This window comes from Amphiura filiformis, chromosome 14 (assembly GCF_039555335.1).
Source record: "Amphiura filiformis chromosome 14, Afil_fr2py, whole genome shotgun sequence".
Lineage (NCBI taxonomy): Eukaryota > Metazoa > Echinodermata > Ophiuroidea > Amphilepidida > Amphiuridae > Amphiura > Amphiura filiformis.
In genome coordinates this window covers 40,713,686-40,736,101 of record NC_092641.1, presented here as the reverse complement: position 1 = coordinate 40,736,101, position 22,416 = coordinate 40,713,686, and the positions used below count along the sequence as shown (strand labels likewise).

Below are 22,416 nucleotides of genomic sequence, written 5' to 3'. Positions count from 1 at the left end.
CCATGATGACATGATTTTATTAGTCGTTTTATATCACCTATACCGTGTGTCATAATACCAATATTTTGTAATTTTATATATGAACTAATATTTTGCATCATAAATGCGCAGTCCATATGTACAAACGAATACTAATCTTCAAGATATTAAGCTTTAGAAGACTTCAAAATAACATGTCACTAAGCAGGTCATAGGTGCTGGCCTTGTCCTATTGTACTTGTTCATTTGTGTATGGAGAGCTCACTGACCTGTATAGAGGTCAATGGGAGCTAGAGCTTCTTTACGGGGCACTATCGGTTTCAGGGCGTAGTTCATTGAACTCAACGGGCTGTTATTTGAAGTGCTTTTATGTTATTGCAAAACGGATCGTGGCGAAAGCTAATAAATAATTCATACCAGGGTTTAATTGATCTGGAATGCGGACATTTCATTATTCGCAAACCACCGGGATTCGATATAGGTTTGCGTTGTAAAATGAAAATGTGAATAAGAGTGTCATCCCCCTGCATGTATACTGGAAATGGCATGACGGATATAATGATATTCCTTGGGATGTAAATGGTGAGTACAGTTTAGATTGCCTAGCTAAAATCGGACAAAGGTAAAATAGGTACCAAAATCACATAAGTGAAGCTTCTGAAAAACTGCCTACTCTGGTAGTATAGGTGACGAGAAATGCATTTTCGTTTTCAACATTAGTATTTTGGTTGTGGAAACTTTTTACCTATAGCTTAATTAGGTTTCAGTAAAATAATGTTGCTAGTTAGAAACATTCGGAATTACATATTCTGTGTCATTAGGGTTGATAAGTTCTAAATATTCTGGCATGGTTTCAGAGACTTCATATTCAGTTAAACTCTGTCTGCCCATTGCATTCGGATCGGGTTGTTGACGTTCTTCTACTGGCGAAGTATCCTCGTTAGTCTCGTTAACAGTCGTCTTCAGTTCATTGGCATCGGGATTGGTGAGTTCCAAGTACTCTGGACTAGTTTCAGGGATTAGGCTTACATATTCCGATGAGCTTGGTTTGTCCATTGTATTCTGATTAAGTTCTTGATATTCTTCACTTGATGTGCGATGTTGATTGCTGGCCTCGCGTTTCTTCCCGTTAGGTTTGGACAGTTCCATATTCGTTTTTGTTTTTGATTTATCCATAGTTTTCTGATCAAGCTCTTGGTATTCTCCAGTTGGTAATGGATGCGAAGTATTATAAGACATTCCGTCGGCAGTATGAGTGGAAAGCTTTGGAGTGTCTGGAAACCCTTGAGATTCAATGTCTGTTGTATAGTTTTTATCCATCGAATTTGGATCAAGTGTGTGGTAATGCCTTTCTGACAGATGATGTGGGCTGGAAATCTTCGCTCCACTTGTTCTTGGCTTATAATGGTCTTTAACCACATTTGATTGGTGCCTTCTTTTTTGATCCAGTTCTTGATACTGTTTCTCTAAATTGCGGTGAAGATTGGTCAATGTTAGTTCAGATTTAGAAAGTTCTTGGTACATTGAACCAAGCTCTGGAATCGGATATTCTGGCGTACTTTGCTGAATATCCATCGTTGTCCGATCCAATTCTTGGTACTGTTTGTCTAAAGTGCGCTCAAGATTGCCCATTGCTAGCTCTGATTTAGAAAGTTCTTGGTACTTTGAATCAGGTTCAGTGTATCCCGGTGTGCTTTGAATGTCCATCGTTGTTCGATCCAGTTCTTGGTACTGCCTGTTAGAAGAACTACCAGAGCTGGACGTTTTAAAGTCATTACGGTCAGGAGGGTAAATTTCTATATATTCTTTTACACTTTTACTGCCATTAGTGTTATTTTCTTTAAAATTCACAGAGGATGGTAATGGAGGTAGAGACAATAGCTGTCTTTCATAGACGTGTGGTTTGTCTTTACTCTCAGTTACTAATTGTAGGTCTTGGTATTCCCCCTCATCATAAGGTATGTCGTATTCCGTATTGTGGGCTCTCTTCTTAGCTGCCGACGGATATCTGAAATACAAGGCATAAATATGAGATCTTTCATTACATATCCGGACTCTGGCGAAGTTAAGGAGAATGGGTACAAGAAATTGGGAGAATTAGGGAGGCATGAGTATCACTGAGTATAAGGGGGTGGGAGGGGCGTCACATCTTAGAGAAGAAAATTGAAAAGGAGTAGAATTAGAAGCAGTAGGAAAACAAAAAAGCAGCATGAGAAGAAGGAGAAGTAGTAGTAGACGGGGTAGTAGAAGAAGAAGTGCTAGAAAAATGAGAACTAGGTAAAAAGTTAGGAGAAGAACAAGAAGAAAAAAGGAAAACACAAAAACAAATAATTCGAAGAAGAAGACAAAGGAAGAATGAAAAGAAAATTAAACAAATTCGGATTAGAATTAGAATAGGAAATAAAATTAAGAATAGTAGAAGAGGGCGAAGACTAAGAAGAGAAACATTTCTCAAACATCAAATTCACCTTCGTTTGTAAATAACAAATATCAACAGGGCAATCACAACAGCTGCCAATATAACAACAATGGGTATTCCAACAATTAAAAACAGGTTGGTGGAAGTGGTTTCAACAGGAACATCTACAGGAGAAAAGGTAGGATATTTAGTACAAAATTATGAAAACCTTTAACATTTGAAGACACTCAAAACAATGAAACTCTTCTTCAACTTCGGGGCATACACGATATTTTATAGTAGTAATAACATAAGCGTGCAAAATATCATTTTTCAAATATCGCGCCCATTTGAAGAGAATGATCTACTTCAACAAAATTCATCGCCCTTATTAGAATTGATAAATCCACGTTGAAATAACTATCGGATTTAAAAGTTTGCTTCAACGTAAAATCCACATTTAATTGACGGGGATTATGTTTAACATACCTGACGTAGTGATGTCGATGGTGCCGAGATTAACTAACAGCCCTTCCTGGGTGTAAGCTTCGACCCTTATTCTATATAAAGTGCCAGGGAGGAGATTCATAAGAACAATACCGCTTTGGTATCCATCCACAGTTACAGAACTCTCAATGTTGCTAGTCCCAGCTTGGTAAAACACCTACAATATTCACAATATTTCGAACAAACTCATTTAAAGAAATCTTCTATTTTCGCGTGTAGTGTTTATGTCTTTAAATTGTCTGTCTCTACTACGATTCTTTTGGGCATTTTAAAAGGATATTGTTGTTAACAAGTGCTTCTGCATGGAAGAGATCGAAAAATCCTAGAGAACACCACTAAACAAGCTTAATTTATAACAGCACCCTTTCACTTTGCAAATAATGACAATCATTGTAGATAAACGTTAATACTTACCCGATACTGAGATATATTATCATAAGTTGATCGGAATGGTTCCCAGTTAATTTCGATTTCATTTGTTTCAACGCGTACAGTTGTAAGAAAACCTTGCGGGAAAATGGGAAAAGTAGATTCAATTATCATCAGAAATCGTCAGAATTGGTTCCAGCTTATGTAATAGTAAAAAGATGATCAAATAAATATCAAGCTGATCCAATAAATACAATTTATCAGGTGTAAAATGGGGTAAGGCTTAACAAAATTGTTTGATTGGCGTAACCCGACCGACCCTAAAAATAGGCCCGACCCTGGACTTTTTTTTTCTTTTTTTTGCTAAAAATTAAAACATTTAAAAAAAACCCTAAAATTAAAAAACGAAAGAAAAAGAAGAAGCAATTTACAGCATGAAATGTGTGTAATTTTTTTTTAAATTGCCGACCGACCTACCCTATTTTTTATGTTACGCCTATCAAACAATTATTTAGGCCTAAGCTAATGAGCTCTTAACAGAGACATGGTACGTTGATGTGCAGAAAACTGGCCTTTTGATATAAACTGTAGCTAAAGAGATATCTTTTAAGTAGTTTGTGATCAAGTACTACATGGCTTATTAATTCCAGAGCTGTAAATTGGAACTGCCCCACTTACCCCATTTACACGCAGCTGTCTGGTAAGTGGGGCACATGCTGGGGTAGGGGTAAATTGGACATATATATTCATGATATTATTACACTAAAATAACATATTTTAAAGCAATGCATATTCATCGGAGCATTTGGGCATTACTGACATAATTATACCAAAAGCAAATAAATATTATGATAGTATTATGTTTATTATTTTGATCTGTATGCATGAGCCGAAAATGTTAATTTTGTTTTTGTTTGCTTAAAAAAATAAATTTCAAGAACCACTGCCCCACTTATCCTAAGTGAATTTGTTGTGGGGTAAGTGGGACACCATACTAAATATTTGGCTCATTTACATGTTGTGTCTTGTCTTTGTTGTTGTATAATGAATTACTGACCATCAAGTTCCGAAGTAAGTGGCACTGTTGTCATTTCGAATTGACGTGACGTCAAACCTGACAATAACAGAAAAAAGTTTATTGGTATCTGCTAAAATGTTGAATATTGGGAATTGTATAAAACAATATTCCAAGTTTTAATCTTCAAGTAAGTCAACAAGCATTTGTGATGCGATCAAGCAAAATCAGTCGGAACTCGGAAATATTGATTTTGAGATATAGCCAAACAAAGGCAATATTTCCTTTTGCTGCCCATTTCACTGAGGAAGTGAAATGTTGTTTTATTCAGCATGATGGATATTTCTCTATACTAACATCGTATGGCTAAAAAGGCTTTACCAGTTTGCGATGCTTCATACAGAAAGATATACCAGGTCTTATGGAAGCTAGAATCAGCAATAGAAGCTAATTTGTGCCTTGTGTTGAGTCGGGTTTGGCGAAGTTTAAAATGGTCGTCGTGGTTGAAGCTGACACTTTAACTTTTCAAACTTTGTGAGAACCATGCTGGTTTAAGACATTATTCGTGTAAGTAAAATAATATTGTTTGTAAATTATAAAGTGGAATTAATGATGAATTAGTTATTTAAAGAAAGCTTTGCTTGTGATAGTTTAAATTATTGTTTTGGCGGGAAAATCAAATTTAGATTTTCATAGTGTGATAAATTTTGCATTCAGTATAAAGTTTCAAATTGAACATACTTGAATTGGTGCTGAACATATCATGTAATTTTGTGTCGAGATTGACAATTTAAATCATCCGGCTGTAGAGACATAAACTTCAGGAATTTAAAACATATCTTGTGGAACTAGCCGTGTGTGAATGTTGTAAAGAAGTTCCATATCTTTCATTAATCAAAGAAAGAAGTCAGTAGTAAATTCTGTGGCTCATTTGGAAATATGTAGTCTTCCAGATAGAATATTGTGTGAAGTTTATCATATGAACTTGAAAACAAATCCTAGTCACGGATTCATTAATTGTATTTATACAGCCGTACATGGGTGTGTATACTCTACTCTTGGACTTGGACGTTGGGAACTGTTGTTTTCGTCGACATTCTGCATTCCATGTAATTAACCGTTGGTTGAACTAGGCGTGGCTACGTGTGTGGCATCATTGAGAATGGATTCAACGCACTGTATAACTGACAACGTTGTGATGGAACTCTAGTCATGTAACGACGTTTAAAACGTATCCTTTCCAAGTGCACTTGGTATATTTTTTTTATCGCGATTGATTAAATTGAGTATACTCATTAATTAGTTTCATCTGACTAGTCATAATATATTTAACCGTTATTGCCATTGTGATATTTATTTATTTTTCATGCGTATAAGAGAACTTTTTTGAAGTATTTATTATAATCCTTTTGTTGCGTGACATTATTCCGTCTCTTTGTTGTTCACATTATTGCTGCGTGGCTTTGCTTAGCGTCGGTTGGGAATTTCAGTCCAATCCTGACATATCCTATAAGAAACTGAAAATTTATTATTGCCGAGTTCCGACTGATTTTGCTTGATCGCATCACATTTAACTGTTACATTTAGTGTGCGCATTACTGCTTACAATCAATCCTGTAGTAATAAACTCTCATTATAAAGAAGAATTTTGTTTTACTCTGTGTTCGAATTCGTAAACTATGTGCAGCATGTACACTAGCAGACGTGGCTACGAAAGGGTCCTTCAAGATGGAAATTTTGACATATTTTATAAAGAGAATGAGTTAGTATCATCAAGCTGATCTATTGATGCTTATTGATGAATTCGTGGAGGAAAACATTACACACTATAGACGGGTCTCATTTCACGCATTCCTACACCTCACTGGCAGCCATAACTGGGTCCCCGTCGGCTATAATACACCCAAAATGTGAAATGATTCGGACGGGAATTCTAAACTGCATTCCATCACCCGTGCTACACGTAGACAAAAGAATGATGAAAGTTTGAAACACAATACAATATAACATCGATTTTTAGCCGGCTTTAATTCACTCAATTGGGCAGTCACAACACCTGTTTGGTGCAGCGGGACCCAATCATGGCCGACCAAATCCTGACCATGACTTGGCTCGTGAGATTCGTCTATATCTGAGTGTTGCTTTTATACTTACTGTTTGCGGCATTGGATGTTATACCGGAAGGTTGCGTAGATATCATGTCTACAAGGAATAAAAATAATGACGCTGATCATTACAGATCACATTAATTTAGTTTTGTCGATTTCCATACACTAATCATGAGAATTTATGATATTTATATTGTCTAGAATACATATACAGTAAATCTAGTGGTTTCTCTCTCTTTATCTTTTTGGTTTTCTCCGGAGCACGTTTTGAAAGTTAAGACAAATCCGGTATTATGGACATTAATGTTTGCTTTTGCAAATAAACATTCCTGTTAAAAGTCAACGATGTCAATTCGTCATAATTTATGATGGAATGAACGAAATATCGTCTTTTTTCTTAAGGGGTCCTACGATGCGACAATGGCCGAATCGACGTCAATGACGCTGTTCTAGGCGTCTATAAATTATTGATATGCAACATTGATATAAAAAAAATGGTGTTCCTGGTTGTACACCGGGATGCCGATAATTAGGAATATCGGTATACTTTCGAGGGTTTACGACAAGAAGACCAATCTGCGATAGATGCCAATTGTATGTCTGATTTTTATATGTGTGCAATACATAATGTAAGAAATTAAATATGGGTTTGATATTGTTTGTCTGCAATATAAGCCTACCTGTCACTAAAATAACACCAACATCTCTGTCTTGGCCTTGTCCGAGTTCTAATGTCACAACACACCAGAAACCTCGGCTATCCACCCAATCTACGGCTTGTATCATTAGCTCACTGAATCCTTGCATGGATCCGGACGCTGATTCATTTACTGTCATTGTATAATTCGGCGGTTGGTAATTGGCTTGTGTATACCGAATCTTCAATCCTGCAAAGTAAAAATAGTTCATTAACATTCCAACGTCGTGCATGCGTTTTGGTGTTGCGTCATACGCGATGACCACATTCGAGAAGGAGAACGAAGCCACCATAAATGTGCGGAAATTTGAAGCGCGCGAAGAGCCAACTTACATCATTATTACTAGTATGTTACGGGTGGACTGGCTTTCTGAACCGGTCGTGGTAAGTTTACACCCCGAGTGAGTGTCAAAATATGCAATGGCTTAGGGATAGGTTTAGGGTTAACGGTTAGGGTTGAGGTTTAGGGTTAGTGTTAGGGTTGGACAATGCTGTAAACGATCACCTTTAACTCAAACGGGCAATTATGTTAATAATAATAATTGTGCTATACTGTGACCGGCCAGTTGTGGCTCTAGTTGGGTCCAACTGTACGCGGACAATGGCGGGGATCGTCACATTGCATCACTGGCCAGTCAACCTGTGTTATACTTCTCAAACCTGAAATATAGCTTGCAATAGATGTATAGTCGTCTTCCGATTCCTTCAGTGCCCAGGCTATGCTCTCAACTGTATGTGCTGCGTCATGGATGTAATCACATGTCAACTTGATTGGCGAGCCTAGAAGCACTTTCGTTTTTCCCTCGTCAAATGATACACTAACACGCACATTTGAAGGTTCTGCAAAATAATGATTTATAATTTAAAGTTGAATTATTGGCTATCTGTGTGTTGAACAAAAGTAACATCGAAATTCTATTCTATTATGTTACTTCGGAAAAGGCTCGTTGTTGATATACAGAGTTTCTGCCGAAATATCGGCACTTTTGGCAAATGCGAAATGAGAAATATAGTAACAATGCTTGCATTGTGAAATAAGTAAATATTAAAATGCCGTCATTTTTGACGCGGTTTTGATCTATATAAGAGTGGTTTGATATTTCTGTATGCCACGTTTGGGTATAAAATGACAACATTTCTGCAATGTGGCCAACTGCTGAAGTTGGGTTTTTGCCGCTAACTGTATATAATTGATTTCGTACCATCAAACATCAAATTCAATTCTCCTTAAAATATTCATCTATAACAATGGTGCTATACTTCAGTCGAAACAGACACAGACACTTCATTAAAAAGGATCATACAACTTCGAAATCAATGTTGCACAAACTTACCGCCAACTGTAAGATCAACAGATTCCATGAGAATGGCCCCGTGCTCAACAAATGCTACGGTACACCAATATCTTCTGTTATCTACTCCAGACGCAGAAAATATGGTCAATGAACTCCATCCCCCATCTTGCTCGCTATCAATTCCATCAATGCGCATGACATAATGAGGTGGACCAATAGGAGTATAGTATGTAGGGTTCTTTCTGCTGTATTGATCAGCATAAATAAAGAAACTCGCCATAGTGGTACTGTTGGAGAATTTGTCACCATGTGTAAACGCTAATGTTGCCACTGCGTCTGATGTCAGTTTGGTGTAGTTACAGTACAGGGTAACTTTGGAATCATATTCTATCGAGTTGCCTTCTTGGATATAAACGTGGACGCTGGGAACACCTTCAAAGGATAACAAGACAGGAATTAAAAAACAACAGAAAACAGTGTGTTACATTACGTCTACCTCTAAGTTTTCAGGAATTCTTTATTCCTAAAGGAATTATTTCTCTGTTCCCGTGGCAATATATGACCCAGCTGCAGCAGATGAACTTGTTCCGTCCAGCTTTCCAGAAATTGACTATCGCCTGGGGGCAACTCTGTCGGTCGGCATGACGTCAATTGCGATAGATCGCTTCATCGCATTGGTTTTGCCAATATTTGGCTGTTCCATCTCATGCCCTCTGACACAGAAGGAACACTTACCGTTGCACTCAATGTGGTAAATCACAAAGCATGTCTTAAAATATATACCTCTATGTGAAACAATTCAAAAAGTTCTATATAGTTATTATCACGGGAATAAACTGCCAATATAACAAAAGGAAAAGCAAATTGGTATTTTCTATGCAGAGACAATTAGCTGGAACCGAAAGCGCCTGTACAAACCAATGGGGATTTCGCGAAGGTGTTCTCATTTGACAGCGTGAGAAATGGGTAAGTGGAATAGATGGAACAACCTCGATCAAGCGAATTGGTTGTCAAGCCTTGACAGTTGGTAACATTTAACAAACACAAAAGCACTTTTATAACGTTAAAAACTTACTTGGTGTAACTTCTATATCTGCATATTCATGACCATTCTTTCCGTACGTGATTGGTTCACACCAGTATCTCCCTTCATCCTTAGATTCCACAGGATCTATGGTAAGCCTAGATAGTCCAGAGCTGACGTCTTCGAACGATACATCGTATGTTGGAGCGCTGTAATTGTTATGATAGTAGATGGTATCTGGATCGGGCTTCACACGCCAATCAACAATCCACGTGGCATGGGTTCTTCTATGACCGAATTTCCATACGACTGAGGCGAGGACATCGGAGTTGCCGATGATAAAGCTGCAAGAGAATGTCACAGATGACCCTTCTTGAGGAGAAGCTGTGGTTACAGTGACATTGGTTGGTATATACTGGGACCACACCGCTATAGAAATAGAAAATAATGGCAATTAGTTTGACGTTTCGGAAATGCGTAGGAAGTTCACTTGGCGCTGCGATTAAAAATGAAGTAGAATTTTGGTGTATTGAATAAAATGTATATTGATGTTGACAGCCGAACATTTTAATGGCCGTTGATTTGAGTAACGCTATATGACAAATACATTCGCAGCCAGTTCCGGCGAGGATAACGCCAGATTACTCGTACAATCTCTGGAGCTGTTTGTCTTGAAAATGAAATATACAGAATACATATGAATACTCTGTCTCATTATTACCCCAGATGAATACAGAATTTCCGTTTCGTTCCGCAGTACTATTCCATGGCAATTATGACGACTTGATTTGCAATGCTTACGGGTGTTGAAATGTCGAACTTTGCAACGTATGGTAAGGAGGCTATCATTTTCTTCGGAGGGAGGGGTCCCAAATTTACAAAAAGTCGGCGTCAATAAACTTGCGACTCCACCACCCCCCATTTCGGCAACAAAACTTTCATGACCCGTACCACCGATACACTTTACCCCCTAAACAAAAAAAAAAAATATTAACCCCTATTTTTCTTTCCAAAAATGTATGACCCCCATGGTATATTTGGGCCCTCGGCCTCCCCATGCGGAAGAAAATAATAGCCCCTAAAATGATACAATATTAATGTGGACTCTCAACACTTCTTTCTCTTTCCTCATCTCCCCAAATTTACATACAATAGTCACACCTCTACGATAAACTTACCTTGAGAGAATAAAACTGTAAACAGCTTAGCGAAAATTACAGATTTTGGTGGCATTAGCATTGTTTCCCCTATAAAATGCTCAGGTATCCTTTATGGAAACGTCAATAGTTTTTACACTGTGGTTCAATCCTGTTTCCTTATTGCCCGTGTATTTTTACAAAGCATTATTACACAGCAAACCGAGATAGACTGATACGTAGTTACGTACATCTTTGTTTTCGATCGCAGTGTACAAAAATTAACAAATCCATTGGTGCAAGAAATGTTAAGTAATTGCATTTACTGCCGGGCCGTTTCGCTCGTTTAGGTACAAAGTTATGTTTCCTGAAAATACATCCCAAGGTCCCATCAAGTTCATGGCTCATATAGCATTAATATATGAGCAAAAAGTACACTAGCCAATTGCACTAAAACGGAATTGCACGACATCCGTCAATGCAATGTGAATCAATGTCCAGATGTGACTTCGTTTGATCTTTTTTGGTTTATTCCATTCTAGTAATTACACAACGAATATTTATTGCAGTCTTTAAAAAGTTACTGTTATTTAAAATTCTTGTTTCCATCAGAGTGTATGACTAGTAATTACTCTTTAGTTGTTTTGACATAGCTCAGATAGGGCTAATTCAGATGACATTGCAAATGACCTGTTCACTAAGTTTCATCAAAATCCAACCCTTACACCTTGAAATGACCTTGTAAAATTTGTTTTTACAATGCTTGATTATTTCTACCAAGTGTCATGAAAATCAAATCTTCAGTTATCCAACCTCAGATGAACCCCTGACTTGAAAATTAGCTCGATAAAATGTTGCCTTTTAATGGTAACTATCTTATTAAGTTTCATGAAAATCGATCATCATTAATCCAGACATTTTGAAGTGTTCTTGTTAAAAATGACACCTAATGGTAGTAATGGTGATTAATAATTATTCAACAACAGCTATTGAGATTTTTGACCTCAGATGACATCAAAATGATCTTCAAAATTGTATTACCAAACATGATAAGGAACCAAACTTACAAGTCATATATTGTTGATTAGTATTTATTTATACTCTGATTAGCTCTTAAAGGAGGATTTCGTGATCCTAGCATCCTCTTTTTATGACATTTTTCAGTACATATCCACGGAAAAAGCCTATTCCCAAAATTTCAGTTGATTCCGATTTTGCGTTTGCGAGTTATGCATGATTATGTGTATTACACTGCTCCATAGACAATGCGTTGTAATTTCGTTCTGGTGCACCAGAACGAAATTCAAATTTCACGATATCTTTGCAAAACGAATTAATCTGCAAGAAATATTTTGTACATAAACATTATGTAGCCAGAGGTTTCCAGTGATATAAAATCTCACCTTTTTTTGAGAAAAGTGGGGGGATGAGGCTGTGGATCACGAAATGCCCCTTTAATCGGCGGGACTCATAACATCGTAGATTGCTATAGAATTGCGTACAAACAGCTTGGCGCACCATCTACGCGGACCGCGATTTGCGTATTACTTGACTGATGCTTGCTTTTGTGAATTTACGCAGGCGTAAGTTTGGACTTAATTGACGCGCGCAATAACAAAAACCGAATAATACTCGCCTATTACGAACTGATCATAGTATAATACAATATTAAAAGAGCATGCTTAATTAACAAAAATGTTGCTTTGTTTCATGCCTTTATTGTTATATTTTGATAAAGCCTAGAAATTTATTTATCTTGATCTTTGAAGTTTATTGATCAAATCAGATTTTTAGCTCATGCATTGTCCTATGATTGAACTCTTGATATTCATATTTAGATTTATGAAGCATGTTTGGCATAGCTAACTGACGTGTCAGTGGTGGAAAGATCTGGTGTTTTCTCTGTAACGACATTAGAAATGACATATTCTGTGTCATTAGGGTTGATAAGTTCCAAATATTCTGGCATGGTTTCAGAGACTACATATTCAGTTAAACTCTGTTTGTCCATTGCATTCGGATCGAGTTGTTGACGTTCTTCTATTGATGGAGGATTCTCATTATACAGTTCAGTGGCATCGGGATTAGTGAGTTCCAAGTACTCTGGTATAGTTTCAGGGATTAGGCTTACATATTCCGATGAACTCGGTTTGTCCATTGTATTTTTATCAAGTTCTTGATATTCTTCACTTGATGTGCGATGTTGATTAGAGGCCTCGTGTTTCTTCCCGTTAGGCTTGGACAGATCCATGTACGTCTTGGTTTTTGATTTATCCATATTGTGCTGATCAAGCTCTTGGTATTCTTCACTTGGTAATGGAAGCGAGGTATTATTAGACATTTCATCGGCAATAGCAGTGGAATACTTTGGAGTCTTTAGAACCCTTTGAGATTCAATGTCTGTTACGCTCTTCTTATGCATCGTACATGGATCAAGTGTGTGGTATTGCTTTTCTGACAGATGGTGTGGGCTGGAAATCTTCGCTCCATTGGTTCCTGGCTTAGAATGTTCTGTAACTACATTTGATTGCTGCATTCTTTTTTGATCCAGTTCCGGATACTGTTCATCTAATGTGCGATTAAGATCGGTCAAAAGTGTAGCTTTAAAAAGTTCTTGGTACTTTGAACCGGGCTCTGGAATCAGGTATTCTGACGTACTGTGCTGAATGTCCATCGTGGTTCGATCTAGTTCTTGGTACTGTTTGTCTAAAGTGCGCTCAACATTGGTCATTGCTAGCTCTGATTTAGAAAGTTCCTGGTACTTTGAATCAGTGTATCCTCGTGTACTGTGAATGTCCATCGTTGTTCGATCCAGTTCTTGGTACTGCCTATTAGAAGAACTACCATAGCTGGACTTTATGAATTTATTATGGTCAGGAGGGTAAATTTCTATATATTCTTTTGACGTCACACTTTTACTGCCATTGTTGTCATTTTCCTTAGAATTCACATCTGACGGTAATGGAGGTAGAGACAACAGCTGTCTTTCATAGACATGTGGCCTGTCTTTACTCTCAGTTACTAATTGTAGGTCTTGGTATTCCCCCTCATCGAAAGGTATTTCGTATTCAGTATTGTTGGTTCTCTTCTTAGGTGCCGATGGATATCTGAAATACGAGGCACAAATATGAGATATTTCGTTACATCCTGACTCTGGCGAAGTTGAGGTAAATAGTTCAAGAAATTGGAATAATTTTGGAAGCATGAGTATATCAGAGTTTTAAGAGGACGAAAAACATCTTAGAGAAGAAAGATTTAAAAGGAGTAAAATTAGTAGCAGTAGGAAAACAAAATACCAGCATGGGAAGAAAGAGAAGAAGGAGAAGTAGTAGTAGACGGGATAGAAGAAGAGCTGCTAGAAAAAGAACTTTAAAAAGTAGGAGAAAACAACAAGAAAAAAATAACACAAACAATTCAAAGAAGACGAAGTGGAAAGGGAACAAGAATAATAGAAGAAAACGAAGAAGAGAAATATCGACGAGTGTACAAGGTAAAGGTAAAGGAGACGATCCTGTATAAACAGTGATCGGAGTGCCCATCTCTCTTTCATTGGCGATTGGGCCAGACTCCATGTAGTGTTGCTATAGTGGGATCGCTACACCTCCTCTACAGCGAGTATGTTACCTTCTCAGCATTTAAGAATGCCGGTACACATTTAAACACCGGGTGGAGAGGAGTAATCGAGATAAAGTGCCTTACTCAAGGGCACAACACGATGGCGTCGCCGGGGCTCGAACCCGCAACCTTCCGATTATGAGTCAGTGCCCGTTCCGCTAGGCCACCGTGCTTAGAATATATTGACTATCAAGAACAGGTTATTCTTTTTATTTCTTAAATTCACCTTCGTTTGTAAATAACATATATCAATAGGGCAATCACAACAGCTGTCAGCAGAACAACAGCGGGTATTCCAACAATTAGAAACAGGTTGGTGGAAGTGGTTTCAACAGGAACATCTACAGGAGAAAAGTAAGATATTTAGTAAAACATTATGAAAACTTTTAATAATTATTTTAAGGCCATAAAGAAGTATGTTCCTCTTTCAAAAATCTAAACGGGCATACGCCACACTGATCGCGCTAATTTATTGTAGTTTATTATTACATAAGCATGCAAAACATCATTCGAATACCCCACCCATTTGACGAGAGTGGTCTATTTCAACAAAACCACTTATTATAAGTGGCCCTTATTTTAATTACCTAATGGGTACAGTGTTGATAAATCATCGTTGAATTGAGAGCTGAAGAAATATCTTTCGGATTTAAAAATTTGATTCAACGTCAAATCCACATTTTATTGCCGGGGATAATGTTTTGTTAACATACCTGACGTAGTGACGTCGATGATGCCTACATTAATTAACAGCCCTTCCTGGGTGTAAGCTTCAACCCTTATTCTGTACGAAGTGCCAGGGAGGAGATTCGTAATAACAATACCGTTTTGGTATCCATCCACAGTTACAGAACTTTCAATGTTGCTAGCTCCAGCTTGGTAAAACACCTACAAAATTCACAATAATCATGATAATTCGAACAAACTCATAATTATACCCAGCTCATATAGAGTTCTTTCATGTGTATATAGTGTTAATGTCTTTCAATTAACGATTCTTTTGTCGTATTTTATATATATGATTTTGCTTACAACTCCTCTACGCCTATTCTCTTCCCAAATATTGACAATGTTTAATTACTTACACGATATTGAGATATATTATCATTAATTGATCGGAATGGTTCCCAGTTGATTTCTATGTCATTTGTGTCAACGCGTACAGCTGTAAGAAAACCTGGCAAAACAGGGAAGTAGACTCCATTATATACAAGTGTACTTTTGAGGTTAACATGAATCATGTTGCGTCTTCTAAATAAAAGATAATTGAATACATTTAAAATATACCGGAAGGTATTTCCCATATTTTTTTGGTTGAAATGGTTCTAGCTTATGTAATGGTATGTTTACTATTTATAAAGAAACAAGGGACATATAGGTAGGGATGACCAATGAACCATCAACTTGATTAGAACACTCCCATAGACATGCAGGGAGCTCAACTGTGCACTGCTTGCACAGACATTTCTAAATTGAGCTCATACTTTTATTTTTCATAATTTTTCTGTAAAAATTGGAGATGTTAATGCCAATTATGTTTTGTAACTATCCTGCAAATTACAGCATCATAACTTATTTGGTTTTTCTGTAAGTGTGAGTCAAAATTGGTCCATCGCCACAGTGCGCTTAATTGCCAGTGGCCCAGTGCAGCACTGCTCAGAATGGCACAAAATATTCAGATGAATAAGATCAGGTGAACACCTTGACCTACTGAGCTGTAATTTGGCAGAGTTGTTGTTATTACCTCTATCATACCCTCTGTAAAAAGGAAAAAAAAACGGACAAGTAGATCTCGAGTTAAAAATTAAATCACCAGCTTCCCTTTGGAATTTCCAAACACCTTTCGAATCATGTTAAATAGACACCTTTCTGAACATAAATGTGAAGTTTCATGCTCATTGGTTGTATTATTCACCTGATCTCAACCCTAAACATTTTCTTATATTTATACCATCTACACTGACTTGCTGCTATAGCCTACACGCACAGGAGCTGTACTTTTAAAATACGCGCCTAATCAATAATGAGTCTTTCACTCCATTGTTAAAGTACTGTGCTCACGTAGCATATGGAGTGACCAGTCCCTGGAGTGTGATGGTTTTGTAGCACATGACAGTATTCATTCAAGCCTATCAAGGTCAGTTATTAGCCACTTGCTGAATGGCTGGGCATTATCAGCTATCAAAGAGATACCTTATGCTGCTGCCAATCACAATAGAGGTTAAACATTTTGTTAAAACCCCAGAAGTGATATCAGGACAAAGCTGTGCATGTTGGTACTTGATTGTTTGGATTCCTATGTTGAAAATCCCTTGTAGTACATTAGTATTTTTCTTATGTGTAGTGTATATTGTTGTGGAAAAAAAGTTCACCTGGACTTTTGATTTTGTGCCACTTTGGCCATTATGGATGATTTTTGGCAAATGTTTTCTAAAAGCATGATTTCAGTGCCTCGGTTTGAAGAAATACTTAATGCTATTGACTAGTAAAGTGCCATTTCATAAGAAACCCTTTGATACTTTCACAATATGCTTGTTTCATGTTTGCATATATATTAAAATAAAGAAATATAAAAAGGTAAACATATGCTTATACCAATTTTGCTCACATTGCTATATTTAGACTTTGTCAATTTATTTCGTTCAATGACCGGTCAGAATGGGAAACTTTGAAAATTCATAATTCGAAAAGTTTTTGACCGATTTTGACCATTTAACCACCAAAATACTTCTGTTGATGAGTTCTTTAAAGAAAACAATCTTTTGTAGCAAAAGGGGCAACATGAAATTATGATGGTCATCCCTAATATAGGTATTAATAGAGTATAATTAGTAATGGAGATCATCTCTGAATACTGTTTTAAAAACTGTGGCTCTGAAAAGAGCCGTTCACTGGCTGTTTATTGAAGAACTTATCATAAAAGTTGACCAGACACATTTTTGATCTTGCAACGTCGTCGTTGGGAGGAAAAACTCCAATGTGTCATTGGCCCTGAACATGTTTTAAACCAAACTTCCTATGCAGTGGCGTAACTACGGGGGGGGCAGAGGCGGGCAACATGCCCTGGCGCCACCCTTTAGGGGCGCCAAATTGACCAATTCAGCATTGAATCTGCGCCCCTCGAAGCGATGAAAGTCAAAATTTTCGCGCGCTTCGCGCGCATTTGAGCACAAGATCAATTGGAAGAACATTTCAAGACGGAAATTCAACTTCTAGTAACCAAAATTATTTAGTGTATAGGCCTTATTTGACCAAATTTTCGAGCGCTCCGCGCGCAATTGTTTCAAGGATGGGGGAGCATTATGTATCCTTAGTCCCTCAGCTACGCCACTGCCAGTGTCTAAGATATTCTTGGGTGGGGGTATGGGGCGCCAGCGCCAATTTCGTTCGCTACCAACCCTAGTTACGCCACTGTTCCTATGTAAACCTCTTGGCAGTATTGTTTGAAACATGTTCAAGGGCTACAAGTACATGGGCTTTTCCTCCCTAAAGACGATATAATAATCCAGAAATCACGATAACATAAAACTCAATCAAAATATTGTATATGATTTACAGACCACCAAGTTTCGAAGTAAGCCGCCCTGTCGTCATTTCCAATTGACGTGATGTCAAACCTGACAAGAACAGACAAAAAGTAACATTTTTTTGGTTTAACGTTTGAATGCTGGGAATTCAATGTAAAAAAATCGATAATTTGTTGTAAACTACTTGCTTTAATGACAAACTTTTCTCTCCGATACCATACTTTTCTCTACGTTTGCCATTTTAGTTGCGTGTTTATAATACCTCTGAAAGGAATTAGTGTGAAACTGCTTTTTCGTACTAAAGGATACATAAATATAGTTTATGCGTCCTCGAGGACAAGAAATGCCTTCTAAAAGAAACGCTTCCGAATTCGGAAATCACACTTTCAGTAATAGATATCATAAGAAGAAATGATTTGATCTACTTTATGAAAAGTCATGCGTTATTATCAATTCGTGGAGCATTATTGGCAAACATTATGTGTCCCGGTCATTATGTACGTACATAATGTCTCCCAATGTTACTTTAATACTTACTAGTTGCGACATTGGTTGTAATATCAGATGGATGCGTAGGTAACGTATCTAGAAGGAATTAACATTACACCCGATCAGTACGGATATATTTATTACCATGTTGTTGTTTTCGTATATTTATGGCCTTGATCAAAATGTTGAGAATTTAAAGATTAAGCAGCGTCTTTTCTACTTTTAAACGCATAAACGTTGTGATAGTGTAGCGCTTTCTGTTTTTATCTATCGCATCGTGCCTTGTCATATTTCGTCTTGCTGATGTACATATAGTATGCAATGGTGGATCATCATAAAATATTTACAGCGCATCTGAATCATGTGCTGTACAGAGAGTCGCTGATCACTGAAAAAAAACATAAGCCCTATACATGTGTATAAACGTTGGATGGAACAAGTAAATTTACGTCTTAATGTTTCCAAATGTCGAGCTCCAACGGCAAAGACGGGCGTTTGACAAAGTTTCAAGTATTGACGTTAATGACGATATTCTATCTAGAAATGGAAATGCACCATAGATCGTAGACTAGGTATTGTTGGTCGAAGCAACCAACAAAAATTGATTTTCATATCAAAATCAATATATTATTGTAAAATAACACTTTGTTGTGTTGCAAAAGTTCATTCTACAAATCATATACTTTGAAAACTTACTTGATTTATTGTCGGTAATGAGATATGTACGTTTTACAAAAGTGTTTTTGTTTCAGCCCTCTTTACAAGATAACTCAAGAACCACAGGACCTACAAAAGTATATCTGTGATATTTGAATTCTTCTACACAATCGCTATGAAATGATCAATGCAATTTTTGCCAAAGCTCACTACCATTCGCAAGATGCTATGATCTAACAAATCACAACAGTTTAAAATAGTTACGGTACTAACCTTAAGGTACTATAATTTCTGCCCGTGATCGTTCGGCGTTTCCATGCACCCGAAAGCCGATATTCGAAATTTATGACGTATATTCATATTTTTAGTGTAGAATAAACTATACCTGTCACTGAAATGCCAACATAATTTCTGTCATGACCTTGGCCGAGTTCTAATGCAACAATACACCAAAAACCTCGGTTATCCACCCAATCTACGGCTTGGATCATTAGCTCGCTGAATCCTTGTCTGGATTCATTTACTGTCATAGTATAATTAGGCGGTTGGTAATTGGGTTGGGTATACCGAATCATCGTCAATCCTGCAAAAAAAAAAAAAAAATCCGGTAAAAATAGTTGTTCAATAATGTAAGGGCCAGCAAATAGTCCGACGTCGTGCATGCCTTTTGCTGGTACGACAAACGCGGCGCAAAAAAAAATTGAGCGGAAAATTGTAGCGCACGCAGAAGCAAACTTCACAGCGATGAACCAAAAACGCAGCTTTGTCTCAACAGATTAACGCACTCACAAACGACACTTCAGACCAAAGATATGATGACGTAGTTGGTACTTTTTGGTAGCGTCTTCAGTTTAAGTATTCCTCAGTTTTGGCGCCGAAAACGGAGACCAAATTAATGTACAATCTAAATCAACTAATCATACAATTTCTACGTAAGACAAGCGTACAAAGTATCAGGGGCCGAGCGGTCAGGCATTTTGAAATGGTTCAGGCGAATTGAACTCAAATGGCCTATTGTACGCTGTGACGGGCTCGTGGTGGCCCAAAAACTAAGCGGACCAGGCGGAGATCCCAAAAGTCATAGCCAGTTATATTCTACTTTTCAAACCTGAAATATAGCTTGCGATGGGTGTGTAGTCATCGTCCGATTCCTTCAGTGCCCATGCTATGCTCTCAATTCTATAAGCTGGGTCATGTATGTAATTACACATTAACTTGATTGGTGAACCTAGAAGCACTTGCGTTTTTCCCTCATCAACTGACACTCTAACACGCACATTTGATGCATCTGCAAAATAATAATTTAATGATGATAAGTTTAATTGGATGAGCTTTTGATATAAAAGAGTGGTATTTGTCGGTAGGCTAATCATGGTAATAGCAGAATTTTGCCAATGTATCTATACTACTTAAGTTTTTGTCAGTGCCATTGATATTGTGCTAACTTGCATCAAATTCTCAAATTCAGTAATGTTCTCCTCAAACTATTTATTTATCAAAGCAATGGTGCGTAATATATATCACAACAAAAGGATCAATTTCGTTCGAACTTACCGACAACTGTAAGATCAACCGATTCCATGAGAGTTGCCCGTGCTCTACAAACGATACGGTACACCAGTATCTTCTGTTATCTACTTCAGATGCAGAAAATATGGTCAGCGAACTCCATCCCCCATCTTGCTCACTGTCAATTCCATCAATGCGCATGACATAATTAGGTGGCCCAATTGGATCATTGTATGTAAGGTTGGGTGCACCCGGGGTGAAATAATCGGCATAAAAAAAGAAATATGCCATATTTGTACTGGTGTAGAATTCGTCACCATGTGTAAACGCTAATCTTGCTAGTTTATCTGAGATCAGTTTGGTGTAGTTACAGTACAGGGTAACTTTTGAACCCCATTCTACCGAGTTGCCTTCTTGGATGTATATACGGACACTGGGAAAACCTTAAAAGGGTAACAAAAACAGAAAAATATTTGCAAAAGTTGCTAGAAAAAAGGGCTTGTAGATTCGTATAACTCCGTCTGACTTGTTTGTTGCCCATTTTCACCTCTGTGCATTTCACTCCTGTATCTTGTATGCCTTCTATTTTCACTTTAACTTTATTTTACCTCCACCGGTTTTTTTAATATCTTGCCATTTGTCAGTCTGTTTTCTGATGTCTACCCCTTGTAACGAGGCAAACAAGATTTGATAAATAGCGCCATCATTATTCAACATTTACTTAAAAATGACTAGTTTGATATGCCATCAAACAACCGATCTAAATCCGATGGCTGCATGCTCGTCGGCAACAGAGTGGCAGGGGTGCTAAGATTGCTAAACATGCAAATTCCAAATGTTTGGTTGTCACCTTTGTAGGTACCAGAACTTAGAAACTTACAAACTGACTAAGAAGAATCAAGAAATGAGGATGGCGGCAGAAACTACACAGGCAAGAAGTTGGTGGCCAACCTCCTAAGTAACGAATCACTCGAATGGAAAGTCATTGGCGGTGCACACACTTAAAGTAGTGCAAAGCAGATAAACACTCTAATGATTAATCACGAGTGTCACAGTGCATGAGTGCCGAGTCCCGGTGGCTGCACGTCGGCAACAGAATGGCGGAGTGCTAAGAAAGTGCTTGAAGTTTGGTTACTACACTGGGGAATATTCAATATAGCCATCCTGCAGTGGCGTAGCGTCAATTTAGAAAATCCCACAGGAAAATCACCAAAAAATGGCCTGTGCCCCTCACCAATCAGACCCGGTGCCCCCCCCATCATGCTCCCCCATGATGAGCCACGCTACGCCACTGCCTTCCAGTGTCTTTATGAAACCTACCTGACTGAAAAAGAAAGTCTCATAAGGAGGAATTCCGGGGAGGAATTATAATACTATTGATTATTTCTCATAACCACTTACTTGGTGTAACTTGGATATCTGCATAGTCATGACCATTATTTCCGTACGTGATTGGTTGACACCAGTATCTTCCCTCATCCTTAGATTCTACAGGATCTATGGTAAGCGTAGATTGTCCAGAGCTCACGTCTTCGAATGATACGTGATGAGTTGAAGCGCTGTAATTGTTATGATAGTAGATAGTATCTGGATCGATCACACGCCAGTCGACGATCCTCGTGGTATCGGTTAATCTAGGACCGAATTCCCATCTGACTTGGGCGAGTACATCGGAGCTACCGATGATAAAATTACAAGAGAATGTCACGGATGACCCTTCTTGAGGAGTTGCTATTGTTACCGTGACATTGGTTGATATGGACTGCTGGGACAACACCGCTAAAGAAAATGGACAATATTGACATTTATTTTGAAATTTCGAAAATGCGTAGCAAGTTCATTTGGCGGCTCTTTATTGGCGCTGCGTGAAACATGAAGTATATGAGTGAATAAAATATATACATTGACAGCCGAACGTTTATCAAGGATTAACTAATATTACTTCTACTACTAAGTCTTTCTCCTCATTTTCTTTCGCTCTTCTTAAATCTGCACTTTATATAATGGCCATTAATGTGAGTGACACCATAATAAATGTATTTAGCCAATAATCGGATGAGGATAACGCCAGTCTGCTCGTTCAAGCTCTTG

The 22,416-nt window shown here is 37.7% G+C and overlaps 2 protein-coding genes across 2 annotated transcripts; both read right to left on the bottom strand.

The window, feature by feature from the left end:
• Nucleotides 1-285: 285 nt before the first annotated feature.
• On the bottom strand, nt 286-10,973 carry LOC140170092 (uncharacterized). The gene is made up of 11 exons (XM_072193413.1): nt 10,571-10,973; nt 9,444-9,821; nt 8,408-8,800; nt 7,734-7,913; nt 7,057-7,263; nt 6,423-6,470; nt 4,311-4,367; nt 3,299-3,390; nt 2,867-3,041; nt 2,448-2,562; nt 286-1,987 (listed from the first exon to the last, which is right to left on the bottom strand). Exons 1-11 carry the CDS (start codon nt 10,629-10,631, stop codon nt 760-762), a joined length of 2,934 nt encoding a protein of 977 aa, XP_072049514.1. The 5' UTR covers nt 10,632-10,973; the 3' UTR covers nt 286-759.
• Nucleotides 10,974-11,634: 661 nt separating this feature from the next.
• LOC140170095 (uncharacterized) lies at nt 11,635-22,100 on the bottom strand. The gene is made up of 10 exons (XM_072193415.1): nt 21,727-22,100; nt 20,371-20,768; nt 19,925-20,104; nt 19,202-19,399; nt 18,208-18,255; nt 17,704-17,760; nt 15,229-15,320; nt 14,857-15,031; nt 14,370-14,484; nt 11,635-13,635 (listed from the first exon to the last, which is right to left on the bottom strand). The coding sequence occupies exons 2-10, from the start codon at nt 20,396-20,398 to the stop codon at nt 12,369-12,371; spliced, it is 2,160 nt and encodes a 719-aa protein (XP_072049516.1). The 5' UTR covers nt 20,399-20,768; nt 21,727-22,100; the 3' UTR covers nt 11,635-12,368.
• Between the last annotated feature and the right edge of the window lie 316 nt (nt 22,101-22,416).